Source organism: Coregonus lavaretus, assembly GCF_964263955.1.
Source record: "Coregonus lavaretus genome assembly, chromosome: 23".
In the NCBI taxonomy this organism is placed as follows: domain Eukaryota; kingdom Metazoa; phylum Chordata; class Actinopteri; order Salmoniformes; family Salmonidae; genus Coregonus; species Coregonus lavaretus.
Window position 1 is genome coordinate 40,884,269 of NC_140010.1, and position 22,747 is coordinate 40,907,015.

At 43.0% G+C, this 22,747-nt stretch overlaps 2 protein-coding genes across 4 annotated transcripts in view; both read right to left on the reverse strand.

The window, feature by feature from the left end:
* Nucleotides 1–11,105, reverse strand: part of LOC311098701 (histamine N-methyltransferase-like) — a 30,396-nt gene extending 19,291 nt beyond the window's left edge. Inside the window, exon 1 of one of the 3 annotated variants that reach the window (XM_084139238.1) lies at nucleotides 10,421–10,764. The gene's annotated coding sequence lies outside the window, so the exon portion shown is untranslated. Of the gene's footprint in view, nucleotides 1–9,221; nucleotides 9,471–10,414 lie in introns of those variants that run through there. The other 2 variants (XM_084139236.1, XM_084139237.1) reach the window with 2 other exon arrangements.
* A 3,634-nt stretch (nucleotides 11,106–14,739) lies between these two features.
* Nucleotides 14,740–22,747, reverse strand: part of faim2a (Fas apoptotic inhibitory molecule 2a) — a 56,371-nt gene continuing 48,363 nt past the window's right edge. The window contains exons 11-12 of the mRNA XM_084188032.1: nucleotides 22,570–22,623; nucleotides 14,740–18,813 (exon numbers count right to left, since the gene is read on the reverse strand). Of these exons, the coding sequence (XP_084044158.1) occupies nucleotides 18,667–18,813; nucleotides 22,570–22,623 (201 nt within the window). The 3' untranslated portion in view covers nucleotides 14,740–18,666. The remainder of the gene's footprint in view (nucleotides 18,814–22,569; nucleotides 22,624–22,747) is intronic.

The following is a 22,747-nucleotide window of genomic DNA, read 5'->3' on the forward strand; positions in this document are numbered from 1 at the left end:
TGAGCATAACTCAGAAGACTTCTGTGAAGAATGCCCTTTTGCAAACCAACTAATTGACACAGTCATTTAAGCAAGCCCAACGTGATTGATTTGAGCTTAAAGAAGGCATCTGTGGCAGAGAAAAAGCTACAGGTAGTGAGATAATTGACAAACTGTTGATTGTCTCTGAAGCAATTGAAGAAGTGGAAAAGGGCTTGTCTGTCCTGTCTGCAAAGAGACTTGTTAGTCTCTGTGAAACTTCAAGCCACCTGCCACGATTTGGTGAAATATCTGGATACCCTAGACATGCCACTCCAGGACCTTGAAATGCTTCTTACGAAGCCACTCCTTCGTTGCCCGGGCGGTGTGTTTGGGATCATTGTCATGCTGAAAGACCCAGCCACGTTTCATCTTCAATGCCCTTGCTGATGGAAGGAGGTTTTCACTCAGTCATGGTCAAAAGTTTTGAGAATGACACAAATACCAATTTTCACAAAGTCTGCTGCCTCAGTTTTGATGATGGCAATTTGCATATACTCCAGAATGTCATGAAGAGTGATCAGATGAATTGCAATTAATTGCAAAGTCCCTCTTTGCCATGAAAATGAACTTAATCCCCCCCCAAAAAATTCCACTGCATTTCAGCCCTGCCACAAAAGGACCAGCTGACATCATGTCAGTGATTCTCTCGTTAACACAGGTGAGAGTGTTGACGAGGACAAGGCTGGAGAGCACTCTGTCATGCTGATTGAGTTAGAATAACAGACTGGAAGCTTTAAAAGGAGGGTGGTGCTTGAAATCATTGTTCTTCCTCTGTTAACCATGGTTACCTGCAAGGAAACACGTGTCGTCATCATTGCTTTGCACAAAAAGGGCTTCACAGGCAAGGATATTGCTGCTAGTAAGATTGCACCTAAATCAACAATTTATTGGATCATCAAGAACTTCAAGGAACGAGGTTCAATTGTTGTGAAGAAGGCGTCAGGGTGCCCAAGAAAGTCCAGCAAGCGCCAGGACCGTCTCCTAAAGTTGATTCAGCTGCAGGATCGGGGCACCACCAGTGCAGAGCTTGCTCAGGAATGGCAGCAGGCAGGTGTGAGTGCATCTGCACGCACAGTGAGGAGAAGACTTTTGGAGGATGGCCTGGTGTCAAGAAGGGCAGCAAAGAAGCCACTTCTCTCCAGGAAAAACATCAGGGACAGACTGATATTCTGCAAAAGGTACAGGGATTGGACTGCTGAGGACAGGGGTAAAGTCATTTTCTCTGATGAATCCCCTTTCCGATTGTTTGGGGCATCCGGAAAACACCTTGTCCGGAGAAGACAAGGTGAGCGCTACCATCAGTCCTGTGTCATGCCAACAGTAAAGCATCCTGAGACCATTCATGTGTGGGGTTGCTTCTCAGCCAAGGGAGTGGGCTCACTCACAATTTTGCCTAAGAACACAGCCATGAATAAAAAATGGTAGCAACACATCCTCCGAGAGCAACTTCTCCCAACCATCCAAGAATAGTTTGGTGACGACCAATGCCTTTTCCAGCATGATGGAACACCTTGCCATAAGGCAAAAGTGATAACAAAGTGGCTCGGGGAACAAAACATCAACATTTTGGGTCCATGGCCAGGAAACTCCCCAGACCTTAATCCCGTTGAGAACTTGTGGTCGATCCTCAAGAGGCGGGTGGACAAACAAAAACCCACAAACTCCAAGCATTGATTATGCAAGAATGGGCTGCCATCAGTCAGGATGTGGCCCAGAAGTTAATTGACAGCATGCCAGGGCGGCTTGCAGAGGTCTTGAAAAAGAAGGGTCAACATTGCAAATATTGACTCTTTGCATAAACTTAATGTAATTGTCAATAAAAGCCTTTGACACTTATGGAATGCTTGTAATTATACTTCAGTATACCATAGTAACATCTGGCAAAAATATCTCATAACACTGAAGCAGCGAACTTTGTGAAGACCAAACTTTTGACCACGACTGTACATGAAAACAGCAGAGTCACTGTTCCTGGCCATCACTACTTTGAGAAGATCGAGAGACGTTCATTGACAAACACTTCCAGTTTAGCAAACTGTACATGGAGTTCTTGAAGGGAAGTTGCAAAGGTGAGATAACATGTTTATCTTGACCATACAATTGTGATTAATTGATTTACAGTGTCTTCAAAAAGTATTCACACTCCTTGACGTTTTCCACATTTTATTGTGTTACAGCCTGAACGTAAAATGTATTTAATTGAGATTTTTGTCACTGGCCGACACACAATAATGTCAAAGTGGAATTGTATTTTTCAAATTTTTTACAAATGAATACATGGACTCACTCTGTGTGCAATAATAGTGTTTAACATGATTTTTGAATGACTACCTCATCTCTGTACCCCACACATTCAATTATCTGTAAGGTCCTTCAGTTGAGGAGTGAATTTCAAACACAGATTCAACCACAAAGACCAGGGAGGTTTTCCAATGCCTCGCAAAGAAGGGCACCTATTGATAGATGGGTAAAAAAAAGCAGACATTGAATATCCCTTTGAGCATAGTAAAGTTATTAATTACACTATGGATGGTGTATAAATATACCCAGCCACTACAAAGATACAGGCGTTCTTCCTAACTCAGTTGTCGGAGAGGAAGGAAAGCGTTTAGGGATTTCACCATGAGGCCAATGGTGACTTAAAAAATAGTTGAATGGCTGTGATAGGAGAAAACTGAGGATGGATCACCAACATTGTAGTTACTCCACAATACTAAACTAATTGACAGAGTGAAAAAAAGGAAACCTGTACAGAATACAAATATTCAAAAAGATGCATCCTGTTTGCAGCAAGGCATTAAAGTAACACTGCAAAATAAATTGGCAAAGCAATTAACTTTTTGTCCTGAATACAAAGTGTTATGTTTGGGGCAAATCCAATACATCACATTACTGAGTACTGCATCATGTTATGGGTGTGCTTGTAATCGTTAAGACCTCGGGAGTTTTTCAGGATAAAAAAGAAATGGAATAGAGCTAAGGACAGGCAAAATCCTAGAAGAAAACCTGGTTCAGTCTGCTTTCCACCAGACACTGGGAGATTAATTCACCTTTCAGCAGGACAATAACCTAAAACACAAGGCCAAATCTACACTGGAGTTGCTTACCAATAAGACAGTGAATGTTCCTGAATTGCCGAGTTACACTTTTGACTTAAATCTACTTGAAAATCTATGGCAAGACCTGAAAATGGTTGTCTAGCAATGATCAACAACCAATTTGACAGAGCTTGAAGAATTTAGAAAATAATAATAGGCAAATGTTGCACAATCCAGGTGTGGAAAGCTCTTAGAGACTTACCCAGAAAGACTCACAGCTGTAATGGCTGCCAAAGGTGCTTCTACAAAGTATTGACTCGGGTGTGAATACTTATGTAAATGAGATATTTCAGTTTCAATACATTTGCTAAAATCTCTAAAAACATGTTTTCACTTCGTCATTATGTTGTATTGTGTGTAGATGGGTGAGATGTTTTTAAAAAATTTAATCCATTTTGAATTCAGGCTGTAAAACAACAAAATGTGGAATAAGTCAAGGGGTATGAATACTCTCTAAAGGCACTGTAATGTTATATGGCTTTGTGTTTATATTAAAACCCTTATGGAATTGTAACTTAGAGCCTTTTAGGAAAAGCATTCCTATTAGATATTTATGTCTGTTTAAATGTGGTTTTTTCAGTTTCAGGTGTGACTTGTGAATTCTGCTCTAAGAATCCCTTCACTGGACCACCAGCTACAAGAATACCAAGACATACATACCCTGACCATCACCATGTACCAGATCTGAAGTACCTCCCCTACCAAAGAACACCTATCAATGGACGTCAACCTGATGATTTTCAGAGTCATGCCCAGTTGAAGGCTGCAGTCAGCAGTGGTGAAGTTCGCCTGGTCAATCACATTTCAATAACTGAATTGTGATCCATATAAGGGATTACATGGATCACATACAGCACCCCAAGTAGATCAGAGAAGAGAGGTCTGCAGTGGCTTAGATTGCAAAAACACAGTCTGTGGGAAAGGCATATGATGATTATGACTGGCCTGAACTCTATAGACAAGGTCTACTGCATAAACGTCACGTGGCAGAGCTGCATAAATACTTGTCAAAGCATGGGCTAGACCAAAGAGGAAGCAAACATTTAAAGTTGGATATAGTGACAGCCCACATTGGAAGAGCTGTTTACTCTGAGGTACTGAAGGGTGTGGACACAGTACCAGATCCATCAGGTGAATCTGAATCAGGAGAAGAGTCAGACTCAGACACTGAAATGGGGAAAGAGGAAGTTCTTTTGGAAGTACATGACCGTGAAGATGAAGAGGAAACACAAGAAAATGCAAATGAGGAAATGGTCTCAAGATTTGGTAGAAAGAGACGAAAGGCTGTGAATCCAGATCATATTTTTCAGTGATGCTCTAGCTATAAATTGGTGACATGTGCATGTATGACATATATTTTGTACATTTTCACGAAAAGCTTTTTATCAACTTGAATGTCAAGTGTTCAGCCATCTGTGAGCTGCTGTACTATGTCTCCTCCTCTCTGCCCCTGAGAAATGTGTATGTGTGTGTTAGATTTCGTCAGCATTTCATATCAGACAGATGCATAGTTTATAAAGTACAATATTGTAGTTTGTATTGTATTTATTGACCATGTAGTACAAAAACACAACTACTTTTTATCTGCAAATATAAACTATCGCAACAAAATAAAACAATTTGTTTACAATTCTTTGCAATACTTTTATTTTCCTGAGTATGTTTAAAGTATAACAACACTGCACAACCTTAAGTGTGGGTGAACTCAACCTTTAACTCACATATTGCCTGGTTCACTCAGTTTTTCTAAAACCATGCTTTATCAGGACTCCAAGTTCCAGTGCTGAGGTGCAGTCCTGTAGTGCTTCCGAATCGAGCTCATCAACCCCTAGCTGTGGCAAACCTGTTTGAAAAGGGGCATACATTTACTTGTATACCTGGCCTCCAAGCCTTTGAAAAAGGGAGGCCACGCTTTCTTCAAATGGGCAATTGTCTGCCTGGCAGTTCCCCCTGCATAACTCAGTCTTTCTTCTTTGCAGCTTGTAGACTTTTTTTGGCAGACTCATTAAGGAAGGATACGATCTTCTCTTTAGCCTCTGTAAGCATGTTGCCCTGGACCAACTGGTAGACATAGAAGCCATGCTTGTAGGTGATCAGTCCCATCTTATCCGGAACTATCAGTGTTGCATCTACTGGGCCATCCAAAGAGGCCCCAGGGGCAATGGCTTGTATGATCTTGGTACATTGACTTCAATACAAAACCTAGGAGGCTCTTGGTTCTCACCGCCTTCCATAGACTTACACAGCAATTATGACAACTTCCGGAGGATATCCTCCAACCAATCAGAGCTCTTGCAGCATGAACTGACATGTTGTCCACCCAATCAAAGGTTCAGAGAATGAATCTAGTACTGAAAGCGTAAGCTACAGCTAGCTAGCACTACAGTGCATACAATGTGGTGAGTAGTTGACTCAAAGAGAGAGAAAGACAATAGTTGAACAGTTTTCAACAAATTAATTTCTTCAAAAATGAAGGAGAAGCAAGAGAGAGAGAGATTTCTATTTTTTTTTCACTTTCAGTTTCACTTACTTAGCTAGCAAATGCAGCTGGCTAGTTTAGTTACTCAAACAGAGGGATGCTATGTTAGCTAGCTGGCTATGACTATCCGACACAACACTGGAACTCTTTCAAGTTAAGGTAAGCTTTTGGTTTTATTAATTTATTGCCACTGGGGCCAGCCAGTCTAACTGCTTACTGACTATACCCTGTAACATTACTGCATGATTGTAGTGGGTTTACTAACGCATTAGTTCAATTAGCTATGTTGACTAGGACGTTACTTTAGCTAATATGGGGACAACAATGTACAGTGGCTTGCGAAAGTATTCACCCCGCTTGGCATTTTTCCTATTTTGTTGCCTTACAACCTGGAATTAAAATGGATTTTTGGGGGGTTTGTATCATTTGATTTACACAACATGCCTACCACTTTGAAGATGCAAAATATTTGTTGGTGTGAAACAAACAGGAAATAAGACAAAAAAACTGAAAACTTGAGTGTGCTTAACTATTCACCCCCCCCAAAGTCAATACTTTGTAGAGCCACCTTTTGCAGCAATTACAGCTGCAAGTCTCTTGGGGTATGGCTCTATAAGCTTGGCACATCTAGCCACTGGGATTTTTGCCCATTCTTCAAGGCAAAACTGCTCCAGCTCTTTCAAGTTGGATGGGTTCCGCTGGTGTACAGCAATCTTTAAGTCATACCACAGATTCTCAATTGGATTGAGATCTGGGCTTTGACTAGGCCATTCCAAGACATTTAACTGTTTCCCCTTAAACCACTCGAGTGTTGCTTTAGCAGTATGCTTAGGGTCATCGTCCTGCTGGAAGGTGAACCTCCATCCCAGACTCAAATCTCTGGAAGACTGAAACCTCAAGAATTTCCCTGTATTTAGCGCCATCCATCATTCCTTCAATTCTGACCAGTTTCCCAGTCCCTGCCGATGAAAAACATGATGGGGATGGTGTTCTTGGGGTGATGAGAGGTGTTGGGTTTGCGCCAGACATAGCGTTTTCCTTGATGGCCAAAAAGCTCAATTTTAGTCTCATCTGACCAGAGTACCTTCTTCCATATGTTTGGGGAGTCTCCCACATGGCTTTTGGCAAACACCAAACGTGTTTGCTTATTTTTTTCTTTAAGCAATGGCTTTTTTTGGCCACTCTTCCGTAAAGCCCAGCTCTGTGGAGTGTATGGCTTAAAGTGGTCCTATGGACAGATACTCTAATCTCCGCTGTGGAGCTTTGCAGCTCCTTCAGGGTTATCTTTGGTCTCTTTGTTGCCTCTCTGATTAATGCCCTCCTTGCCTGATCCGTGAGTTTTGGTGGGCGGCCCTCTCTTGGCAGGTTTGTTGTGGTGCCATATTCTTTCAATTTTTTAATAATGGATTTAAATGGTGCTCCGTGGGATGTTCAAATTTTTGGATATTTTTTTATAACCCCCAACCCTGATCACAACTTTGTCCCTGACCTGTTTGGAGAGCTCCTTGGTCTTCATGGTGCCACTTGCTTGGTGGTGCCCCTTGCTTAGTGGTGTTGCAGACTCTGGGGCCTTTCAGAACAAGTGTATATATACTGAGATCCTGTGACAGATCATGTGACATTTAGATTGCACACAGGTGGACTTTATTGAACTAATTATGTGACTTCTGAAGGTAATTGGTTGCACCAGATCTTATTTAGGGGCTTCATAGCAAAGGGGGTGAATATATATATACATGCACCACTTTTCCATTATTTAATATTTTTTTCATTTCACTTCACCAATTTGGACTATTTTGTGTATGTCCATTACATGAAATCCAAATAAATATCAATTTAAATTACAGGTTGTAATGCAACAAAATAGGAAAACTCCAAGGGGGGTGAATACTTTTGCAAGGCACTGTAGGCTGTGTGTACCGGTTATGACATGGTTTGGAAAGGTTTTTTCGCCTGGACACATACAGCTGATGTGTTGTTCATTGAAGTCCACAAAATAAGGGAAAAGGTGAGAGGAGGAGAGTGCATAGAGGCTAGAATGAAAACAATGTGGCTGCTACGTATGAAAGTGAACTGTGTTTATGCATGATCAGGGATGTATTCATTCCGACGATTCTGTTGAAAAACGTTTCTTAAATGGAAGCAAACGAAACGGGGATAAAAATACCTGAATTTGTCCAATAGAAACTCTTGTTTGCAACTGTTCGACTAATGATTACACCCTAGATAAGCTTGATGCAGGCAAGAGTGTGCATGGCGGTATTGAATGTGTCACTGTCCTTCATCTCAAATTTTTCTCTCGACCTGTGTGCACCTACGTTGTAAACTTTCATTCAAAGGTTGTAGCAACCTCATGATGGGTATAGGGAAAATGTTAATATCATGTAGTAGCCTAAACCTATCGATGTTACATTGAACTGGATGAATGGAATATGAATGACAGTCATCCAACATGCTGTAATAGAAAAAGGCCATGCTCATTAAAAAAAAAGGTCCTCCCTCATCATAAACGACACTGACCGCCACTGTGGAACACATACTGGAGAGCTCTCCTTTATCCACACATATTCAGCATCATTCACACCCTCTTAAGCCCCACCCATCTCTTTCAGGATTCAGATGTGAGGCCATGTGCTAAACAGAGTGAGTAAGGTAGTGTAGTAAACAACCAAAGACTTCTTGACTAAAAGTGGTGAAAATAGTAGCCTACAATAAGGAAGAACTGCAGGTAAAAATACACTTTATCTAGTCCTTGGCCTATATCCTAATCTGACTTTGGTGCTGGTCATATTGTTCTTCACATTACCATCTCTGGTAAACACACACTACATCAAATAAAATCTAAGTTTGTCACATGCACAGGACACAGAAGGTGTAAACAGTACAAATGGTTAGTTGCATATTTACATAGTAGCAATATCAAAAATAGAAAGTGTCCAGATAAAAAATATTGTATACATTTTTATAATTATTAGATGATGCTTACCTAGACACACTTGTCTATATTGATGGGTCATGTGAAGGAAATGCTATAACCACCCCCCAGCCACATCTAGCTAAGTGGATGGGCCACTATTGTCTAGACATGTACACATGTTCATGAAATACAATAGATGGCCGTAATCACCCCAGACACACCTGGCTAATTGGATGGGTCACTATGGTCTAGACTTGTACACATGTTAATGAAATACAATAGATGGCCGTAATTATCCCCAGACTTGATGGGTCATGTAATCATCTGGCGATGTGGAGTATTTTGTTTTGACATGTGGCTAGCTAGACAATGAACCATAATCCCAACCCATACTACTATTATATAAACTGATTGTCATAGCTAGCCACCATGCATGAAATGCTGTAGTATGAATCTGCAGGTAGCTAAAGCTAACCAACTAGGTTAAATGTCAGCTAGTTAGCTAACATTAGGTTATAACTAGCAATACAAATGGATTTCTGAGATACTAATAATATTACTACACAGATCATACACGTAACGTTAGCTAGTGAGCCAGCAAGCAACGTTCGCTGGCTAGCGAACAGTAAGCTTTAACTTGCAATGAAAACGACTTTCTGACAAAAGTAGAAATGTATAATATCTGAACATGTAGCTAGACTCTTACCTGTATACATGGATGAATGCTAGGGGTTTGCCAACATGGCCATACTCGTATTCGTAATCGTATCCATAAATTGACAGTTGATAGTCGGATCGAATGATACTCATGATCAGAAAAATATGCCTAAATAGATGTTGGCAAAATACCTCCCTGCACGTTCTCACTGTAAGAAAGCTGCAGATTAGGAGCAGTGCGCGGAGGGGTGGGTGTGTATGTGTGTCTGTGTGTGTGTGTGTGTCTGTGTGTCTGTGTGTCTGTGTCTGTGTGTCTGTCTTTGTCCTCAAGTTTGCTGTCACTCAGTCAGAATGCGCATTAACTAGCGTTTCATATTTTTGCCCTACCCTTGCCCCACTTGTTAGATATTATGCACATTGATTGCTTGATAGCAAACGTCCTCGCCATGTGATTTATCAAAGTAGCAGGCAGCAGCAATCTAAATTATCAGACCGAAACCATGCAAGGAAAAGAGATCAGGTGAAATTATGAAGCGAGTGGAAAGAGAAATACAGCTTCACTCTATCCAATCAGAGCAGCAGCATCAACGTAGAGCCCGCCCTTCTCTTTACAGACAGGGAAACTATCCAGTTGAGTTACTTAGACCACGCACATGACTGACTCAAAGACAGTACAGTATGGTTTAGAAACTCTGTGACTGACACATGAGAAACCTGCTTGCTGGCACCCCAATTATTATTTTTTTCCAATCACGGATAATTAAAAAAAATTGCCCATATCCATTACGATACTCGTTTTGTCCGACTACTTGGCACACCCCTAATGAATGCTTCACGGCAGACTGGAACCCCTTTAACTCAGTTTTGTCTGTACAGCTTGTTTGACCCGCGTTTTGTCAAGTCACTCCGGTTCACACTGACCGTGTGCAGAAAGTAGTCCATCACAACTTTTTCCCACTGATCTTTGACGATAGCGCCTGCTAAATTCAGGGCAGCAATGTTATTGAGAGCAGTAGCAACACTTTTGAAGTTCTCCATGGCTAACGTTATATCTTTCAAAAAAGCTGCAGTAGCAAGGATTATCTACACATACTGAGCAGCTCATGCTAAAGACTGTACTGTCTTTGATTGGAAGATAATGGCGCCGGAGGGGATGGCTGCCGTTTTACGGGCTCCTAACAAACTGTGCTATTTTGTGTGTTTTTTTGCATTGTTTGTAAATTATTTAGTAAATAATGTTACTGCTACCGTCTCTTATGACCGAAAAGAGCGTCTGGATATCAGAACAGCGATTACTCACCTCGAACTGGACGAAGATTTTTTCTTTAATGAGTCCGACGTGAAGGATATACTGCTTCTCCGAGACCAGGCCCAAATCCCCATCATTCGGGTGAAGAAAATACGGAAATACAGGGGGCGGAGATCGGGGTGCCTTGTGAGAATTCATCGGCGAGTGGGTAACCAGCCTCCACCATCCGTTTTATTGGCCAACGTGCAAACACTGGAGAATAAACTGAATTATCTCCGTTCGAGACTATCCTATGAACGGGACATTAAAAACTGTAATATCTTATGTTTGGCTGAATGACGTCACGGAAAATATACAGTTAAATGTGTTTTCCGTGCATCGACGGGACATAACAGCTACGTCTGGTAAAACGAGGGGTGGGGGTGTGTGTCTATTTGTTAATATTAGACATCGCACACCAGCTGTTATTAAGGAAGTCTCAAGGTATTACTCGCCTGAGGTAGAGTACCTCATGATAAGCTCTAGACCACACTATCTAACAAGAGTTTTCATCTATATTTTTCGTAGCCGTCTATTTACCACCACAAACCGATGCTGGCACTAAGACCGCACTCAATGAGCTGTATAAGGCCATAAGCAAACAAGAAAATGCTCATCCAGAAGTGGCGCTCCCTGTTCTCCCACGATTGCGTGGCCAAGCACGACTCCAACACCATCATTAAGTTTGCTGACGACACAACAGTGGTAGGCCTGATCACCGACAACGATGAGACAGCCTATAGGGAGGAGGTCAGAGACCTGGCAGTGTGGTGCCAGGGCAACAACCTCTCCCTCAACCTGAGCAAGACAAAGGAGCTGATCGTGGACTACAGGAAAAAGAGGGCCGAACTCGCCCCCATTCATATCGACGGGGCTGTAGTGGAGCGGGTCGAAAGTTTAAAGTTCCTTGGTGTCCACATCATCAACAAACTATCATGGTCCAAACACATCAAGACAGTCATGAAGAGGGATGACAACACATTCCCCCCCCCCCCCCCGGAGACTGAAAAGATTTGACATGGTTCCCCAGATCCTCAAAAAGTTATACAGCTGCACCATCGAGAGCATCCTGACAGGTTGCATCACTGCCTGATATGGCAACTGCTCGCCATCTGACCATAAGGCGCTACAGAGGGTAGTGCGTATGGCCCAGTACATCACTGGGGCCAAGCTTCCTGCCATCCAGGACCTACAGTTGAAGTCAGAAGTTTACATACACCTTAGCCAAATACATTTAAACTCAGTTTTTCACAATACCTGACATTTAATCCTAGTAAAAATTCCCTGTCTTAGGTCAGTTAGGATCACCACTTTATTTTAAGAATGTGAAATGTCAGAGTAATAGTAGAGAGAATTATTTATTTCAGCTTTTATTTATTTCATCACATTCCCAGTGGGTCAGAAGTTTACATACACTCAATTCGTATTTGGTAGCATTGCCTTTAAATTGTTTAACTTGGGTCAAATATTTCGGGTAGCCTTCCACAAGCTTCCCACAATAAGTTGGGTGAATTTTGAACTCATCTCTCCGCATGTCCAGCCCATCCATTAACTCAGCAAATCATGGCTAACGGGAAGGTTCCTGTCTTTCCGTGGTTAAACCAACTAGGCTCGTAATTTAACAATTGTATTTGTATGAATATTGCATTGTTTTAAAATTAAATTTCAGTTTATATTCAAATTCAACAATATTTATAAATTCAGTTTCAATATGGTAGATATTGCATTCATTGTCTGTGTATCAAGTATACAAACCATAATTTCAAGTTGACCAAAGTTTCAAATATTCAACTTCTCCGATAACCCTTTCGGAGTTATCGGAGGTTCCAACTGGGAAGTTTCACTTGAACGACGTACATAATTACAAGTGGGAAACTCTTAGCCCAATATTAGACCTCTAATTCATTATTTAAGCACAGGTAAAGTGCTACAAGGTAAGTTCAGCCAAAGGGGTAAGTTGAGCCACCCTTGTTTCTAGGAAACCGTACACAAAATTAATAATTTGACCAAATATTTAGGAAGAGGCCATTATTTAATGGAGTCTGAAATAAGAAACCACACGGGAAAAGTGGTACCAACATTATTTTCAAGTCAAATGAATTTATTGTATTAGAGGTTGTCATGATGCTTATTGTGTCATGATGCTTGCATAAACCAAAGTAGATTGTTCTGCTTAGCTGCAACCCACTGGGCGCAAACTGGTTAAATCAACGTTGTTTCAATGTAATTTCAATATTTGTTCCGTTTTTCTGGTGGATTAAACTGAAATTGCAACCAACTTTCTTTGGCTTGTTTTAAAACTAGCGATATTTTGGAGATTTCAAATAACCAAAATTAAGAGGTTGTAATCTGAATAAAGGGAAAAAGGCCATTCTTGAACACGGGGTGAGCCATTCTTACTAATCTGCTAGAGAACAAGTTTGGATTTAAGTATAGCTTTTGTATGACTGAAGCCTTTTGTCATTCAATGGCATGTTTCCAATTGCAATATCCCTTCATCATAAAATTAGTTAACAGTGGCACATGACGAATGAAATGTCCTACAGGGAAACAAAAAGCTGCATCAGCCTTTACCGAATACTCTAACGACCAGTCTCTCCCACAAAACCAAGAACTCACAAAATAGCGTTTTTTTTCTCATTGTAAAAGTGGCATGGGTATTTGTCCAGTATCACCCGATTGGGCTTGTCCACAGAAAATATCCTCTGGTACCGTGTTGAGGGTTGGTGGAGGCTCTGATTCAAACATACAGCTGGAAGGGCTAGCAGTAGCATGTGAGCTAGTCTGTGGTGAGCTTCTTAGTACGTGGCGGGACCATATTCAGTTGAAGCAGCATTGTCCATCATGCTTGGCATCGCCTGAGAATCTGGTGGTTCTTCAACAGACCTATAAAGGCTACTATATTGGCGATAAAGCTCATCCAACACACATGAAGTACATCACACCACTTACGTTTTCATAGCACCCTGGTTGCCATATCCAGCACACTACAACATTCCATTTTGGCCCTCAACATTTAATTCTTCAGGTGTTATCTGCAAACCATATAACACTTGCCAAGTGCTGGGTTAAGCAAATAGTTCAATGTGAATAGAATATCAACTGTTGTAGCTATACTCTTAAGTAATGAAGATCCTGAAGAAGACCCATTGTGGGTCTGAACATCGTCCCAGTAAGTGTGCAGGTTTGTTCTATGAGCAGAAAAATCCACAATATTATCCATACCTGCAATTTGCTAGCCTCATCAAGTGAAGCAGAACGTGAGTGGTCAGTCTGGTGCACTAGGCTAGCAATTAGCATGATTTAAGTGTAATATAAGGTCAAAATCTAGTATAAGAAACCATACATAATTCGTGGATAATAATAATATTATTATTATGTTGAGTATTTGAAGTATCGGTGCAATACACCACAGTCAAACAACATCGTCTTTCATTTACTATTTAAAATAATACTGATTTCGAGGGGGAAAGTAGTAAGAATAGCATTGATTCATCAGAGTTGTGACCCAGAGTGAATTATAGGCCCAATGCAGCTGTTTTTATCTCAATATCAAATCATTTCTGTGATTACTGTGATTGTTTTCAATCAAAATTGTCAAAAATAAACAAAGAAAATTCTTAGCAAGAGCAATTTCTCAAGCAATATTTTTGCTAGGTCTGTCTGGGAGTGGTCTGAGTGAAAACTAGCTGTTATTGGAAGAGAGGTTTGGAAGTCTATTTCTTAATGGTCTTATTAACTAATTTACCACCAGGTGATGTCACCAGGCAGGCCAAAACTTCATCCCACCAAATCAGGCTGAAATGTCAGGTGTTCTTTTCAAACAGCTCTTACACTAAAAGTGTATTATCATGGTCCTCTGTAGCTCAGCTGGTAGAGCACGGCGCTTGTAACGCCAAGGTAGTGGGTTCGATCCCCGGGACCACCCATACACAAATGTATGCACGCATGACTGTAAGTCGCTTTGGATAAAAGCGTCTGCTAAATGGCATATTATTATTATTATATTATAATCATAATTTTCACAGTATTATTCCTACCTCATAGTGTGGAAATATATATAAAACACTGGAAAATCATGTTTTTGACTGCACTGGGCCTTTAAGTAAAATTCAAAATTATATCAAGAGTCATATGGGTTTAATAGTGTACCGTATACATACTCATACACAACTAGGACACCTCCATTCTCTTGATTATGTGGTTAAAGCAGTTTCCTCAAACTGGTGACACCTATTGTCACGTTCGTTGAATGACGGGTCAGACCAAGGCGCAGCGTGATATACGTACATGTTTATTAACTTCTAAACACAACGACAAAACAACAACCGAAACGAAACGTGAAGTCCAAGGTAGAACACACAACATACCTTAACCGGAACAAGATCCCACAACTACACAGTGCCAATAGGCTGCCTAAGTATGATCCCCAATCAGAGACAACGAGCGACAGCTGCCTCTGATTGGGAACCACACCGGCCAACATAAATCTATACATACTAGAATACAACATAGAAAAAGCACAACAAGGAATATACACACCCTGACTCAACATATAAGCGTCCCCTGAGTCAGGGCGTGACAGTACCCCCCCCCCCCAAAGGTGCAGACTCCGACCGCACAACATAAACATAACAGGGTAGGGGCCGGGTGGGCATTCTGCCTCGGAGGCGGATCCGGCTCGGGGCGTGTCGACCTCTCACTCTCCGCCTCCCTGTTGCGCCCCTGGTCTGGTCTGGACCTCGGCGCGCTGCTTCCCCTCTCCTTCCTCCCACGATACGCCAGGCCCTGTCTGGACCCTGGTGTGGGAGACCCCGAACCTGGAGAGGGGCTGACGTCATGGTCTGGACTGGGGCTGCTGACCGGAGCTGGACTGGGCACCGGTGGAGTGGTCTGCTCTGGCTCCGGAGTGGAGCCACTGACCGGAGCTGGATCAGGCACCGGTGGAGCGGACTGCTCTGGGTCCGGAGTGGAGCCGCTGACCGGAGCTGGACTGGACCCCGATGGAGCGGACTGCTCTGGCTCCGGAGTGGCGCAGCTGACCGGAGCTGGATCAGGCACCGGTGGAGCGGACTGCTCTGGCTCCGGAGTGGAACAGCTGACCGGAACTGGATCAGGCAAGGGTGGGGCGGACTGCTCTGGCTCCGGAGTGGAGCAGCTGACCGGTGCCGGACCAGGCACCGGTGGAACGGGCACGGGCCGTGCCGGACAAACGCACCACTGGTCTGGTGCGAGGGGCAGGAACGGGCAGGGCCGGACTGGCGACGCGCACCACTGGCTTGGTGCGAGGAGAAGGAACAGGCCGGGCCGGGCTGGCGACGCGCACCACTGGCTTGGTGCGAGGAGCAGGAACAGGCCGGGCCGGTGACGCGCACCACTGGCTTGGTGCGAGGAGCAGGAACAGGCCAGACCGGGCTGGCGACGCGCACCACTGGCTTGGTGCGAGGAGCAGGAACAGGCCGGGTCGGGCTGGCGACGCGCACCACTGGCTTGGTGCGAGGAGCAGGAACAGGCCGGGCTGGCGACGCGCACCACTGGCTTGGTGCGAGGAGCAGGAACAGGCCGGGCCGGGCTAGCGACGCGCACCACTGTCTTGGTGCGAGGAGCAGGAACAGGCCGGGCCGGCGACACGCACCACTGGCTTGGTGCAAGGAGCAGGAACAGGCCGGGCCGGACTGTGGAGGCGGACTGGAGGTCTGGAGCGGAGAGCTGGCACAACCCGTCCTGGCTGGATGCCTACTTCCGCACAGTATGTGTGAGGCATCAGCACAGGACGCACTGGGCTGTGCACGCGCACTGGCGATACAGTTCGTAGAACTGGCGCAGGATATGCGGGACCGAGGAGGCGTACTGGAGACCAGGAGCGTTGAGCCGGCACACCCCGTCCTGGCTGGATGCCCATCTTCGCACGGCACGTGCGTGGTGCAAGCACAGGAAGTACAGGACTGTGCCGGCGCACTGGCGACACAGTACGTAGCTCCGCATAACACGGAGCCTGCCCAGTCATACGCTTCCTCTCGTGAGTACGGGGAGTTGGCTCTGCTCTGACACTAGGCTCCGCCAACCACCCCGTGTGCCCCCCCCCCAAAATGTTTTATTGGGGCTTTTTCTCGGGCTTCCTCCTCGACCGGCCTCCTCCGTGTTGCCGTTGCACCTCTCCTGCCTGGGCATCTACCTTAGCCCATGGTCCTCTCCCCGCAAATATCTCTTCCCATGACCACAAATTGCCCACCTGTGACATGGCTATTCGCTCCGCCTGGGCACTCTGCTTGGTCCTCGTTTGGTGGGATCTTCTGTCACGTTCCTTGAATGGCGGGTCAGACCAAGGCGCAGCGTGATATACGTACATGTTTATTAACTTCTAAACACAACGACAAAACAACAACCGAAACGTGAAGTCCAAGGTAGAACACACAACATACCTTAACCGGAACAAGATCCCACAACTACACAGTGCCAATAGGCTGCCTAAGTATGATCCCCAATCAGAGACAACGAGCGACAGCTGCCTCTGATTGGGAACCACACCGGCCAACATAGATCTATCATACTAGAATACAACATAGAAAAAGCACAACAAGGAATATACACACCCTGACTCAACATATAAGCGTCCCCTGAGTCAGGGCGTGACACCTATGAACAATTCTAAGTAATAATAAGTAGGAATAGGAATACTACTTAGGTAAATGTTCATTTACATGTTTTTCACCCAACCTAAGAAATGACCAATATTGCCCCCACATTACATAACAAGCCCATACCCTACTTGCATTGAAATGTTTTTTAACTTTTTTTTCATTTAGCAGACGCTCTTATCCAGAGCGACTTACAGTAGTGAGTGCATACATTTTCATATTTTTTTTCATATTACAAGTTAATGTATTGGATTTGCACTTTTCACTATTTCATGTGTACGACATCTAAAGACCTGCATCACTTTAATGAGAACTTTGCTGTTTCTAAAAGGATGTATTTGGGTGTTTTTGGAGCCTTTGTTCATGCTTTTCCGTAGCCCCCATACTGCAAAACGAGCAATGAGGAAGTCTATTGCAGTGAGATTGCAAAAAAACTGTCTGGACCTTACTATAACATGCAATTTACATCAATAGAGATTTGGTTGTAAAATAGTGAACCAATCCTTAATTCCAAGGTATATTCTAACTTGGAATCTGCCCTGACAACCTTGTTACACGGGCACATAACTTTGAAGTAGAGAAAATTCCTCAGTCAAAGGCAGGCGACAAGTTTAGGTCTGCATATTATTCCCATAGAAACGCATTGGGCTTATTCTGGACAGATTTTGTGAGCCCTCTCGCTTCGCCTCTTCCTCTCTGCTGAAACTATATCACTGGAGAAAGCATCAGAGCGAGCGAAACAGCGCCACTCTATATGTAGCTCATGTATCTGATGCTGTCTGGCCAGAAATAGTATGACATACCATACTCTTTTGGTCTAGACAGCATTGGATACATGGTCTACACATACTGTTCGATCGCTCAGATGCTTTAATTGAGATTGATGCGTCTTTCTGTTGCCGCGTCTCGGTCAAATAACTGATCAATATTTCAATATTTGATTTGGACGGGCAAGGAGGTACAGTAGGGCGGGCCAGGCCCCCTAAGGCCCGCCGATAACGCCGGCCCTGCTTACCTTACACTGCCCTAGATCAGTTCAAACCCTTACACAGTCCCACAGCTAGCATAATTTCAAACCAGTGAAGAACATTCCAGAGGAAGTGGCAAGGCATGCAGTGCCCCCTAGAGGTAAGAGTCTGCCAGTGCAGAGTTGACATCAAACCAGTCACACACAGTAGTCTAGGAATAATAGCCCTACACAACTTCAATGATATAAAAAAATTGAAATTGAATTGAGTTGTTACTCCAAAAATAATAAATTTACCGCACACATAAGAGAAACTCAGGGAGAGGAAAAGTATATGTAAATCCTGCTTTTATAAGAGACCCCACAGTCAGGCTGTGGGAGTTTGTCTGAGTGTACCGTGTGTGTCTCTGTGTGTATTTGAGTCAGCTTACAAATATGTGCCAGTATGTGTGTATGTAGATGTATCTTCTCTCAAAAGTGTGCTTGTGTGAGTGTGACCAAACAGAAGTAGTGCGAAAGGCTATCAGAGTAGGTGTGTGCAGTTGAAGAGGCAGAGAGAGAGTAAAGCGGCTATTGAACGTGACTACAAGGTCGTACAACTTCAATCCTGACTCCCAAACAGCTGCAGGAGGAAGACGAAGATGTAGACCACGTCCATGTAGAGGCACAGCGCCCCGAACACGTGCTCCTCGGGACTCAGAGAGTACCACCGGTTGCCCATCAGCAGCTGCACGTCAAAGGCTAAGAACTACAGAAGAGAGGGGGAGGAGAGAGAAGGGGAAGGGAGAGAAAGAATGAGAGATTGGGGGAGAGAGAGGATTAACACAAGGTCCTAGAATATTATAATTTTCATCCTCAACTAGTTATCACTAACATTCACATTTGTGGCTTTAAAAATATACACTTCCAGTCAAATGTTTGGACACACCTACTCATTCAAGGGTTTTTCTTTATTTTTAAAAATGTTTACATTGTAGAAAAATAGTGAAGACATCAAAACTATGAAATAACACATATGGAACCATATAGTAACCAAAAAAGTTAAACAAATCAAAATATATTTTATATTTGAGATTCTTCAAATAGCCACCCTTTGCCTTGATGACAGCTTTGCACACTCTTGGCATTCTCTCAACCAGCTTCACCTGGAATGCTTTTCCAACAGTCTTGAAGGAGTTCCCACATATGCTGAGCACAGTGGCGGCTCCTGAAAAAATTCTCAGGGGGGGCAATTTTTCTGATGATTTAGGTGACCTACACACATTTTAAAAAAGATATGTCCAGCAACAACATGAAGACAGGGGCAGCATATAAGTCAATGCCAGAAGCATTTATTGACTGATCTCAAAAGTGTTGGCTTACAAAAGCAAAATAAGTTATCACAGTAAAAATAATCAAGGGTGTTCTTTCACATTCCTCAACACTGCATAAACAATATGCATTTCCATAAACAAATGAAATATCAGCTGAAAATACAGCATATTGGTATTTGTTCAGATTGCAGGATCAACAAGAGCTTTTACCACATTTTTTGCCTCATGGTTGAATTGGAAATATGTGCACCTGAGCATAATTCACAACAAGCAAGCAGGAGCTTTTGATAGAGGCTACTGAAAACATTGATGCAAGTTATTGGTAATAAGACATTTTTATAGACTTCCATATTCTGCCCTCTTGTATAGATTTGTGAAAATGAACAGTGATAGACATTTTGCCTGAAAACAGAATTTGAAAATAATTTCTAGAAAAGGTAAACACAGCTATCTGTATGGCTTTGTAAAAATGAACAACCATATTCTGGCCAATTGTATAGATTTGTAATATGAACAACCATATTCTGGCCAATTGTATAGATTTGTAAAAATGAACATGAACAGATTATTTTATTTTTTAAACTTTTTTTTAAATGAAAAATAACTATTTTAAACAACATCAACTGTGAACTGATTTGGGCGTTTGTGTGTTAAAGAGACAGACAGGGAGGGACAAAGAGAGAGAGAGGCTACATTACTTGTACTGAAACTTTTCTCTTCTCTCTTTCAATGCAGCAAAGCGGTCAATGACTTTCTCATTGAAATCAGGCATGCTGAGGACTAGTTCCCTCTCCATGGAAAGCATGGCCAGTGCATTCAGACGTTCCTGGCCCATTGAATTTCGCAGGAATGTCTTAACTCGTGTCAAAGTTGAGAAACATCTCTCAGCTTCAGCTGTTGTCATGGGAGTAGTTATGAGGATGTTCAACAGAGTCACAGTCTCAGAGAACGTCTCCTGGAGGTTGTAGCTCATGAGAACCTGGTACAGTGCCAGTGCACCACAGTTTGACTTTCTCGTCATCGGCAAAAAGACCGTTCAGTCTCTCCAAAAGCACACTGGCGATTGAGACTGAGGTTGATTCCGAGATGGGAAGGAACTCAAAAAAGCGCTCCTGCACTTTGTGGTTGCTATCTATGTACCTCAGCACAAGCACCAGCTGTGTCTGTGTAGAAACGTCCGTGGTCTCGTCAGCTTGGATAGCTACGAAGTTCGCCGACTTCACCTCCTCCACAATATGTTCCCTCATGACCGCTAGCATACACTCCAGTAGCTCGTTTTGAATGGTCTTTGATGTGAACTTCTTTCAAAGAGACAATCGAGTTGCACTGAACGCTAGCCATCTTCATAGTAGTACGTGAATTGATTGACGCTGCTACCCGCTCTTTTCTTAGTTACGTTCATGGTTATGTTACGTATGACGAAAGCGCGTAAGTGCAAGCCCTCAGAAACCCATAGAGATTGTATTGAAAGCTCTGATATTTGGAAAAAAAAGATTTTACATGAGAGGCTATGAGACACTTCTGGGCGATTTTCAACCTGACTGAAATCGCCCCAAAAGGGGCGGGACCATTTGAAGCACGACTTTAGCCTGATTGGACATTTAGTGGCAGATCAGACGTCTAGATTAGAACACTGATAACTACTGTTGCCGTGATATAATTGATTAGAAAAAAAATCCCTTCCTTTTCCCGTTTGGCAGTGCGTCGCCCATATCGCCCTAATGAACACACCGCCCCTGGCTGAGCACTTGTTTGCTGCTTTTCCTTCACTCTGCAGTCCGACTCATCCCAAACAATCTCAATTTGGTTGAGGTCGGGGGATTGTGGAGGCCAGGTCATCTGATGCAGCACTCCATCACTCTCCTTCTTGGTAAAATAGCCCTTACACATCCTGGAGGTGTGATGGGTCATTGTCCTGTTGAAAAACAAATGATAGTCCCACTAAGCCCAAACCAGATGGGATGGCGTATCGCTGCAGAATGCTGTGGTAGCCATGCTGGTTAAGTGTGCCTTGAATTCTAAATAAATCACAGACAGTATCACCAGCAAAGCACCCCAACACCATAACACCTCCTCCTCTAAGCTTTATGGTGGGGAATACACATGCGGAGATCATCCGTTCACCCACACCGCGTCTCATAAAGACACGGTGGTTGGAACCAAAAATCTCAAATTTGGACTCCAGACCAAAGGACAAATATCCAACGGTCTAATGCCCATTGCTTGTGTTTCTTGGCCCAAGCAAGTCTCTTCTTCTTATTGGTGTCCTTTAGTAGTGGTTTCTTTGCAGCAATTCGACCATGAAGGCCTGATTCACACAGTCTCCTCTGAACAGTTGATGTTGAGATGTGTCTGTTACTTGAACTCTGTGAAGAATTTATTTGGGCTGCAATTTCTGAGGCTGGTAACTCTAATGAACTTATCCTCTGCAGCAGAGGTAACTCTGGGACTTCCATTCCTGTGGTGGTCCGCATGAGAGCAAGTTTCATCATAGCGCTTGATGGTTTTTGCGACTGCACTTGAAGAAACGTTCAAAGTTCTTGAAATTGTCCATATTGACTGACCTTCATGTCTTAAAGTAATGATGGACTGTCGTTTCTCTTTGCTTATTTGAGGTGTTTTTGCCATAATATGGACTTGGTCTTTTACCAAATAGGGCTATCTTCTGTATACCCCCCCCCCCCCCCCCCCCCCCCCCCCCACCTTGTCACAACACAACTGATTGGCTCAAACACATTCAGAAATAAATTCCACAAATTAACTTTTATGAAGGCACACCTGTTAATGGAAATGCATTCAAAGTTACTACCTCATAAAGCAGTTTGAGAGAATGCCAAAAGTGCAAAGCTGTCATCAAGGCAAAGTGTGGCTACTTTAAAGAATATAAAATATATTGTGATTTGTTTAACACTTTTTTGGTTACTACAGGATTCCATATGTGTTATTTCATAGTTTTGATGTCTTCACTATTATTCTACAATGTAGAAAATAGTAATAATAAAGACAAACCCTGTAATGAGTAGGTGTGTCCAAACTTTTGACTGGTAGTGTATATACAGTACATCCTTATATTTATACAGGTGATTATATTTAGATGATACATCTCTTTTACAAGAGACACCTGTCCCAAGACCGCAGCAATCATACACTCGTTACGTGGTTATTAATTCACTGATGATTAAGCAAAGTACCAAAGTGAAGACAAGTGCACCCAGTCCAGCATACGCTGTCTGCAACCAAGGTATCTGTGAAAGACAAGACAGCATGATCAGAAACATACTCATAATTTATAAACGCAGCATAAAAAGGACCCACGCTAGTCAATATGAGAGGAGACAATGAGAGGAGACGGTCATGTCCAACAAGGTA